General features: G+C 41.8%; 1 protein-coding gene across 1 annotated transcript; it reads left to right on the top strand.

Moving 5' to 3' along the window:
- The first annotated feature begins 232 nt into the window (after positions 1-232).
- On the top strand, positions 233-8,681 carry KBTBD8 (kelch repeat and BTB domain containing 8). Its single transcript, XM_064724409.1, has 4 exons — positions 233-343; positions 1,583-1,793; positions 2,473-3,587; positions 6,022-8,681. The coding sequence occupies exons 1-4, from the start codon at positions 328-330 to the stop codon at positions 6,483-6,485; spliced, it is 1,806 nt and encodes a 601-aa protein (XP_064580479.1). The 5' UTR covers positions 233-327; the 3' UTR covers positions 6,486-8,681.
- The last annotated feature ends 1,321 nt before the right edge of the window (positions 8,682-10,002 follow it).

Here is a 10,002-nt window from a genome sequence, read left to right as displayed (position 1 = left end):
CCGCTGCCCACGGGCTCTGCCCTGGGGCCCAAAATGGCGGCTGGCCCCCGCGCCGCCGCCTCGTTGCTACGCGACCGGCAGGGCCCGCCTCCCCCCCCCAGAACTACAACTCCCAGGCACCCCGCTACGCAGGGACTACAACTCCCGGCAGGCCCCGCGCGAGAAGCCCTGCCTGCCCGCACTACATATCCCGGCAGGCAGCGGGGACAGTGGCCAATCGGTGTTGCCGATGCTGCGGGGTGCGCGGCCGGCGCTGAGCGGGGGAAGCGGCGCGGTGACATTTCCTGCCGGGCCGCCCCCGGAGCCGCTGCCCGAGCGGGGCCCAGGATGGCAGCGCTGGGAGGTCGGTGCGGGGCCACGGGGGAGCGCCCGGGGCGAGAGGGAGGGTCCTGGTGAAGGGTACCGGGGCCGGTGTGCTGAGGGGTGTCTGGGGGGCAGCGCCCTGTGAGGGGGTTCGGCCTGCGCTGGGGCAGCGCCGTGTGAGGGGCTCGGGGTGCCCGGGCTGTGCGGGCGCCCTGCGAGGGCAGCGGGGCTGGGCTGTGGGAGTGATGGCGTGAGGGCAGCGGGGCTGTGCGGGAGAGGGGCTGTGCTGGGTGAGGCTGTCCCGTGAGGGTGAGGGAGGGACCCCCCCTGCTGTGTGAGAGGAGAGGCAGTGGGGCTGATGAAAGGCTTCCATGAAAATGGGTGTGCTCGCTCTCCTCTTTGCCCCTTTGTGTTGCCTAAATTTTGTTGGAAGCACTCTGTTGCAGTCAGCAGCTTTACCTGATTTGCAGCTCTGGCCACCTAATGTTTTTCTTTTGAGCTCTCCTTTGTTGTTTTTGTTGCGTAAAAATGTTGGTGCTATTACGAAACAGATTTTTGTGCTCGAGCTATTGCTCAATTTTCACTTTGGGATTTACTTCATTAGGCTTATCACATGTTATTTAGTAGCATATGCTCGGCTAAATATGTTTCCACGGTGATATATGAGCTCCTTCACACCTGAGAAATTTCAAATTAAAATTCTGTTTTATTTGCAGAGAAAACATGTAACTATCTGCAAATTTATGGGAGTTTAAGTTTTGACTTATTTTAGGGTTGTTTCTTTATGAGCCTCTGCTCCAACCATTACTTGTGTAAGGCAGGAGCCAGTTCCTGTTTCAATGTGAAGTTAAATATTTACATACAGGCTTGTGTAATGATGGGGTGGTTTGGGGACTTATTTCATTCCTCTGTGTCCCTTTTTGTTTTACAGGTCAATAAGTGTTGTGTTTCTTGACTTGATTTCCCCTTCCTCAGTTGTATGAAGTATTTTAATTGTTTTCCTTAATGAAGATAAACTTTATAGGGGTATAAATTTGATAGTTGAAGGGTAACTGACACTGTGAAAAGGAAAAAAAAAGTATTGAGGTCTCTTTATGTATTTACTCACCCTTGTCAATGTTCGGCTTGCTGTTGAAGGATGATGATGCTGAGGAAGTATGAAATATCAATTTGTGCTAATTCTTGGTCATGCATGGGTTTTTGACTCGTGTATGAATTTTTTGGAGGCTTTTTTTTTTTATTGCTTGTTGTCTGTAAAAGTTTCAATTTTGCTTTGTAGAACCAAGTCAGTTTTCACAAACACTGAACGGAGTCCCTCCCTCAAACCAAGTCAGCAGTGGAATGGACCCCTTCCATGCCTGTAGTATTCTCCAACAGCTGAAGACCATGTATGATGAAGGACAGCTGACAGACATTGTGGTGGAAGTGGATCATGGGAAAACATTCTCCTGTCATAGGAATGTTCTTGCTGCAATCAGTCCTTATTTCAGGTACAACCATCCCTTGTTCTAGTGGGGATCAAAGCAGACAGAATATTGGTATAGATATGATTTTTTTTAGATTTTCATTTAATGAAAATAAGTTCTGTGTATTTATAGATCATACAGTGCACCTAGCAAGTAAAGATTACTGTTCTCTTAAGGTCAATGAATTAACAGTGTCTGTTTCTCAAAGGAAAGTTTCACTGGAGACAATGTCACACAATTGTAAGCCAAGCAAAACTGCCCCCAGTACTGAGAGTATCAGAGATACAGTAAGAAAACATTGAAACTATTTGTTTATTTTCAAGTTACATATTTTAGCATGCTGAAGTATGCATGTTAAATAACTTGTTGAAGGTTGAATGCAAAGACTTGGATATGTCAAGATCTTTGCTGGTAAACTCAGTGAATTTTAACAAGGGGTTAGTGAGATAATTGTGATAAGTTAGTGATGAGCAAGAAGTTCCATTTTTCTTCCAGTAAGTGTAGAAATGATCTTACATTGAGGTACCCCTACAGGAAAGTGTAACACCTGTGATAAATGTTTGTGCTGACAGAGGGGCAAACGCATTGGGGCTGGCTGTACAATATGTTTAATTTTATGCCTGCAGCCAAGCTGGTGAAGGTAATTTCAGCCCAAGTGCTGAAGGTAACTGCAGCCAAGGTGCTGGGTGTTTGTGCCTTGCAGATCGATGTTCACGAGCGGCCTTACCGAGAGCACGCAGAAGGAAGTTCGGATCGTTGGTGTCGAGGCAGAGTCGATGCATTTAGTGTTGAACTATGCATATACCTCCAGAGTAGTGCTGACAGAGGCCAACGTTCAAGCTTTGTTCACTGCAGCCAGTATCTTCCAGATCCCTTCCATCCAAGACCAGTGTGCTAAATACATGATCAGTCACTTGGACCCACAGAACTCCATTGGGGTGTTCATCTTTGCTGATCACTATGGTCATCAGGAACTCAAGGACAGGTCGCAAGACTACATTCGCAAGAAGTTCCTGAGTGTCACCAAAGAGCAAGAGTTTCTTCAGTTGAGAAAAGACCAACTGATAAGTATCCTCAACAGTGATGATTTAAATGTAGATAAGGAAGAACATGTTTATGAGAGCATTATAAGGTGGTTTGAGCACGAACAGAATAAGAGAGAAGTGCACCTTCCAGAAATATTTGCCAAATGCATCCGTATGCCTCTGTTGGACGAGACCTTTTTAGAGAAAATCCCTCCCGTGTTTGCACAGGCGATGGCCAAAAGCTGTGTACAAAAGGGACAACCCAGTGCCAACGGCTACACGCAGCGGCTCGGGATGACCGCTTCCGAAATGATCATCTGCTTCGATGCTGCCCACAAACACTCAGGAAAGAAGCAAACAGTGCCTTGTTTAGATTCGGTCACAGGGAGAGTGTTCAAACTATGCAAGCCACCCAATGACTTGAGGGAGGTGGGAATTCTGGTGTCTCCTGACAACGACATTTACATTGCGGGCGGGTACAGGCCCAGCAGCAGCGAGGTCTCCATCGACCACCGGGCCGAGAGTGACTTTTGGATGTACGATCACTCTGGCAATAGGTGGATTCCCAAGGCTCCCCTGCTGCGGGCCAGGATAGGCTGCAAGCTGGTTCACTGCTGTGGGAAGCTCTACGCCATCGGGGGCAGAGTGTACGAAGGAGATGGGAGGAACTCCCTCAAGTCTGTGGAGTGCTACGACAGCCGGGAGAACTGCTGGACAGCTGTGTGCCCCATGCCCGTGGCCATGGAGTTCCACAGCGCTGTGGAGTACAAGGATAACATCTATGTTTTACAGGGTAAGGTGGTGTGACTGCCTCTCTGGTGCTTTATTGGATGTGGGGATTGTTCATTCTGACTGACTGTGTTTTCTTTAGCAATTTGGAAAAATCCCTTGGGCAATGGGGTGGGAGGGAAGAGGGGGGGAACTAGGAAGAGGGAGGTTGGTGCTTGAATTCTCATGCCCTGGGAATGTGTCTCTAAGGTGTAGTGCTGAGTTATTGCAAAGATGGCATTTTTGATGGTATTCTGAGTCAACAATACAGTGTTTAAATTAACTCTGAAAATTCTTCATTAAATCTTTACCTGGATGAAATGCACCAACACTGAAGAAAAAATATTGATCTATGAAAAAGCACTTTGCATTTTACTTAGCTAAAGCTGAGAAAGTTCCTGATGTCTCATTCTTGGTAACTTGTAAAAGTTGATTAACGACTTCTAAGCCTTCATTTCCTGTCCTACCCTACTTTCTGAAGTCATCTTAGAAACTGGAAAGAGATAAAGCATCTCTCTTAGCTAACTCTGTTCCTTTGGTCAGTAATTACAGTGGTGCCTTTGCATTCAATTCACACTGAAAAGTGCTGAGGCTGCTCTGAGGCTGTGGTAAGAGACCCACAAAGTGGGAAAGAAGGAAGGAGGGGGAGGTGTCCCAGTTTTGCTTTGCTGAGGGCCACCTCTGTAAACACCTGCACAAGTTGGGGTCTCAGATCCACACCAGCTCCTTCTTGGGTCACTTCCATACAAATCTAGATAACAGAGAAGAAACAGGAAAATCAATACTGTAAGATCCTTATTATTTAGCAGAAGAAGTCTCTTGACTTTGCATTCATGATCTTCCATGTGACTTGCAGTTTTCTTCTTCCATTGTTTCTGTGTCATGTTCTGCTCTTGTTGGTTGTGGCCTTAAGTAGTTCTGTTGTGCTAAAAAGTTCTTTAAATCTCTCTTGGGTCAGATGTCTGCTTTAGGTGTTTAGAAAGGAATGCTGAAGAATGCTGAACTTAGTATTTGTTCTTTTAGTGTTTCTTAGAACTGATAAAAGGTGGATGATATTATTATAACCTATAGAACAAGAGTGCACCTTGTTCACAAGTTTTAGCTGCTCTGGTTCTGTGCTTCAGTGCTTTAAGTGACAACTGACTGCTCACACAAATAAGCTGCTTCCTGTGCTAACCAGCAAATTCTAAAGAGTGGTGTTATGGGTGGCTAGAAAAAACTACATTGAGCTGTGCTGTAGTACAAAGAGGTCAGCTTTTAGTAATTTTTCTAGGGAAAACTCCTGTGTTAGAAATAGTCAATAAGAATCAATGAGAGTGTGAAAATGCCTATGGAATGCTGGGGTCAGTTACAGGATATTGCACTGTGGAACAAAACTAGATAATCAAAATTAGTATTATCTGTAAGACTTAAACTCTGTTCCACCAATTTTACTGTTTCACTTCTGCATTCTTTGTTATACTTGAGGTGTTTGTTCACACAACAGCTTGGTTAAAATTCTTGAGATAGCCATGTGAAATCATGTGTGATGTGAATTCTGCTACTATTGCCTTTCTCCCACTGGACTTTACAAAAGTCAAGGAAGTCTTTATCCATGTTCTTTTCATTAAATATACAGAGCATGAGTTTTTGGTCACCTGAACTTCCTTTATGTGCAGTCTGTAGCTGCTGCTGTGTGCACTGAGCAGCAGAAGTGTTTTATAACCTAACCACAAACCATGAATCAGTAGCTTCATGCAGGTTCTCACCTGGCCTCCATTTCAGCAATCAGCCTGAATGTGTAACCCAGCCACCTGATACAGTAGCTCCAAAATCTGAGTGTAGTGTAAGACAGAATTCAGGGTTTGAAAGCTGCTAAACCTGAGCAAATCATTGTGAGACTCCCCATCTGCAGATGACACATTGTGAAGATGTTATAGAGTGAAACAAATGTACTTCAGATATTTCAAGACAGGGATCTTGAAAGGTTTAGTCCCAAATTAAAAAGCATGGTTTAGAAATAATGCAGGATACGTAGAAACTGTGCAAAATGTGTTTCTTTCCAGGATACACAGAAAATGTGCAAAATGTATTTCTTTCCAGGATACCTGGAAACTATGTAAAAGGTGTTTCTTTTTAGGATACCTAGGAATTGTGTAAAAGGTGTTTCTTTCTAGGATACCTAGACACTGCGTAAACTGTAATATCTGTTTACACATATTTCTGTGTAAAATATGTTTCAAATTCTCTCTGCTTCAACTGAATCAGAAATTCAAAGTAGGTTTTAGTGATGCTATTAATCTTTTTGTAAGGCACTAAAAGGAGAGCAGCTGATGGTGCTGGGGTGTTGGTTTTGGGATCCAAGCTTTACAAAATTGAGTGTTCTGTCTGTGGAAGGACGCACCGGAGAGCTCAGTTACCGCAGAACTGTTGTCTGGAAACAAAGCGTGAGTTATGTTTTATTTTCCCTCTCTCTCCAGGGGAGTTCTTCCTTTGCTATGACCCTCAGAAGGATTACTGGGGATTCCTGACCCCGATGACTGTGCCTAGAATCCAAGGCTTGGCCACAGTGTACAACGACTCCATCTATTACATCGCGGGCACCTGCGGCAACCACCAGCGCATGTTCACCGTCGAGGCCTACGACATCGAGCAGAACAAGTGGACTCGAAAGAAAGACTTCCCCTGTGACCAGTCCATCAATCCATACATCAAACTGGTTCTCCTCAAAAACAAACTCCATCTCTTTGTCAGAGCTACTCAAGTCACTGTTGAAGAGCACGTTTTCAGAACCAGCAGGAAGAATTCTCTCTACCAGTACGATGAGGTCACTGACCAGTGGCAGAAAGTCTACGAGACTCCAGACAGGCTCTGGGATTTAGGCCGGCATTTTGAATGTGTTGTTGCTAAATTGTATCCGCAGTGTCTTCAGAAAGTTATTTAAATTTTTTTTTTTTTTGGTTTTTTTTTTTTCAGTAACAGGCCTTAGTGATTTCAGTGGTAATTTGATGCTAGAGAAAACATGTCTTAAAAGAAAACAAAGAAATTCTGTCAGTATTTATTGTAAGATGAAACAGACAGTTTTTTGTATATGGGGATGGGTGCTCTTTAAAGGTTGCAGTCCGGGGAGGGACTTGTTGGTTCAGTTTCATATTCACTGATATTTTCCTGGGAAATGAGAAGGAGGTTACAAAGTGCAATTATCAGCATTTTTTTTCTGGTATACACTTAATCATGTCATACTAAAGGGTTTGTTTTGTGGTAAAAGCAAATTAAGTGGAAGAGCCAGGATAACTATGCACTACAGTGAAAGAAAATCTAGCATTAATAGTTAAGGATGTCCAAGATGTGTTGAAGTGACTTTTCTTCTTTTTCTCTTTTTTTTTAATACGGGTAAAATTTGAGGCAATATCACTAAGTTTTGTTGCTTTTTTTTTTTTAATTTAGATTGAAAGTACATAGAGAGGAATGGTAGATCCTGATTCATAATGATCTCTTCTTTTTGTACTGTTTTTGAAGTCTGCTAAGATGTTTGTGATGTTATTTGTGCACTGCAATTTGGGAGAAAAACTCAAGTCAGAATTGGATTGTGGAGTACCTTGCCCCGGATGGAGGCCTGTTCATATTGTTGTACCAGTTCCTGTCTGTGGATTTTTGTTGAGATTGAGCTTAATGATAGTGGGGAAAATACCCCAAAACCTGTTTTTTGCCACATAGGTGTAGTGCTGTAAAAACTTTTTTTTTTTTTTTAACACTGATTAAAACTTTTTTTTCACCCCGTAAAGGGCTTTAACCCAAAAGTTGATGGTGCTAGTACATTTTTAATACTTGTTTGTCTGAACTGGGCCAGCCTTCTGCTACTGTTTAAGACAGCCTGTTATTTTCCATGGAGTGTGTGTCTGTCTCCAGGCCCTGTCCTGTCATCAGATTCTTTTCTAACATAACATTTTTACTGCAGTGGTGTTCTTGCACAGAATGGTGACAGGATATGGCCTTAATAATACTGATTCTCTTTCATGTTTTCTCTTTGTGTGGAGTGTTCATTCTGTCTCCACTACAGTACAGTGCTATGTGCAGAGTTGGCATGTGCTCTGGTGATTTGGAAAAGTGTGGTTTAACTTTGCAAGTTGTTTTTCTTTTCTCTTTGCAGTCAAGCCCCCAACTATCTTCTATTTCCTTCTGATCTATAATGTGAAAAGTTGCACTACTGAGCTGTCAGCATTATCCAGTGTATTAAAGCAAAATTGACAATAAGCATCCATGGCTTAAATGATCTTAGGGGAAATACAGAATAAGGAATATATTGCAACACTTGTCTTTATGTATTTAACATTTAACTTATTTTTAAAAAGTAAATAACTTTGACCTTCAGCCTCTACTTCAGTAGTGAAAATTGGATTTAAAAGGGAAAAGAGGACTCGTAAAACTTGCATCAGCTGTGATTTACCAGGTTTCTTACAGCTCTACTTTTTGCAGAGCTTTAAGTTATCTTACTCTTTGCTGTTTTTTCCTGTTGACCTAAGTAAACCAGTTAACTTGACATGGCACTGGCCATCACTGCCTGAAAGTGCTTACCATTAGCTGGCTTAGCAGCTGATATTTCAGTCAGCCAAATATTTAGCTCATTGTTTATCCCCCTGGCATGGCTGAGGATTTGGATAATGTTTGTTTACTACGTGGTCTTCCTGTTCCCAAATGGAATCTTCCTAACACATGAAAATACTCGCCTGGTTCTATTTATTAATTCTTGCACAAAATGCTTGAGAGGCAAAAGCAAACAAAAAACTGTGAAATGAAAAGCAAAATAAAAATGCCTCTTTGCATTACATACCTCATCTTCCAGAGACTCACCAAACTCTTCTTCCAATGCGAGCACCTGCATTTTGGTTTTTTTCCTGAATTTGGCAATTCTTGCTAAGACTGCATTTTCCAACAGTGTTGAGGTGTATTGTTTCTTTGTGTAGTTTTCCTCTGGATAGTTTTATCTATATGCATAGCCAGGAATAAGGGGTTTTCTGAAAAATACAGCTAATTTAATGTTTAACTAATGATCCTTAGTCCTTGGCTAGCTCTCTTTGCGCTGTTGTAGGCTCTAGCTGCAAGCTTTCTGAAGCACCCTCCCTAACAGTGTTGCATTTGTGTGGAAAACCTTTTTTTTTTTTTTTTTTTGCAAAGTGTTATGTAACTTTTCCCTTGTTTCTTTGTTTGTGTTTCTTTTTTTTTTTTTTTTTTAGCTTGGTTGACTATTTACAAGATTTCTTGCTGCTTTTTGACAATCTATATTTATTTAGTAGAACAAATTTCAATATATTACTTGAAACTATGAAATAGAATTGAGTTAGCAGTTGACTGGTCATGTGATGTATAGAAGTACAATATGCTGTGGTTAATTCTGCAGTAGGTTTGTTAATTTTGTTTATCTGCACTAAAGTACGAAGATCTCCATTCTGTTTAACCATTCAAACTGAGGGTGTGATCCAAGTCTGTCATGTGTTTGAAAGCTAAATCCTGGAAATTGCTGTGGGAGTAGAATATACTAAATCTTTTGCATGAGGAGTTTGTTGAGACAGTAATGTAGCTGTGACATTTTGCCAATTCTTAAATGCTTCTCCGTTATGCTGAAAGTCAGATTCCTGGTAAAGTTTTGCTTTAGAGTCAGGCTTAAATAAACTTGCACAGCACAAAAAAAAAATAATTGCACCAAAGGTACTGATAATATTTGAACAGTGATCTGTACATTTTGCTCATTTGGAATTTTTTTTTTTTTTGCATTTGTTTATTTCCCTTTATGAAATGAATTTCTAGTGTTGTAAGAACTTAGGTGAGTGTAAATCTCTTCCAAAATTATTAGTTACTTTAGAAGGAAATATTTTGTAATTTCCACTTGCTTCCATCAGTGAAATTTAGAATAACTCAGAGCAGTTTTGGTGCACCAGACATGCAGTGTGTGTATGTTCTACAAGAGATCCAAGAGCTCCCTGTTTGCGAGGCTGTTGAGAAGTGGCATCCAACATTCAGTGCTCAGGTATGTTAGTAAGAAGTACTGTAGTCCTATGAGGGCAAATGTGTGGATTTTTAAACATTTTGCCATAATTGCACAATTTTGCATTTTTACTTAATGTCATGTTATGTTTCTTAAAATAAACCTATTGTTGAAATACAGTGGAGTTTAACTGTTTTTGTGGCAAATCTGTGTGCATTTTAGTAAATTTCTGAAAATTAATCTGATGTATTTTTGATGTTTGTTCAGTTCTTCTATTTCTGGAGTTGTGCCTCACCTGTGTGTAATGTCATTTTTGTTTTTAATGTGGAAGGTGCTTTGTTCTTTTGTCTCATTCCTTGTGGCTGTTCAGGTGTAACTTCTGGTTTGTTTACACACGGGCAACGTGGTCTTTGCCTTCCCTTTCTCCATGCCTTTGGCTGCAGTTGGCACTCCAGCAGGAGTGTCAAGTTGGACTTTC

The sequence above is a fragment of the Zonotrichia leucophrys genome, chromosome 12 (assembly GCF_028769735.1).
Source record: "Zonotrichia leucophrys gambelii isolate GWCS_2022_RI chromosome 12, RI_Zleu_2.0, whole genome shotgun sequence".
NCBI classification, from domain to species: domain Eukaryota; kingdom Metazoa; phylum Chordata; class Aves; order Passeriformes; family Passerellidae; genus Zonotrichia; species Zonotrichia leucophrys.
Note: the sequence above shows the minus strand (reverse complement) of the source record. Positions and strands in the feature narration are given on the sequence as shown.

Bases quoted from the DNA above. Each gene is read 5' to 3' on its own strand.
- KBTBD8 (XM_064724409.1), top strand. The intron at 1,794-2,472 runs GTACAACCATCC...TGTGCCTTGCAG, and splicing joins GCAATCAGTCCTTATTTCAG to ATCGATGTTCACGAGCGGCC. The intron at 3,588-6,021 runs GTAAGGTGGTGT...CTCTCTCTCCAG, and splicing joins TAACATCTATGTTTTACAGG to GGGAGTTCTTCCTTTGCTAT.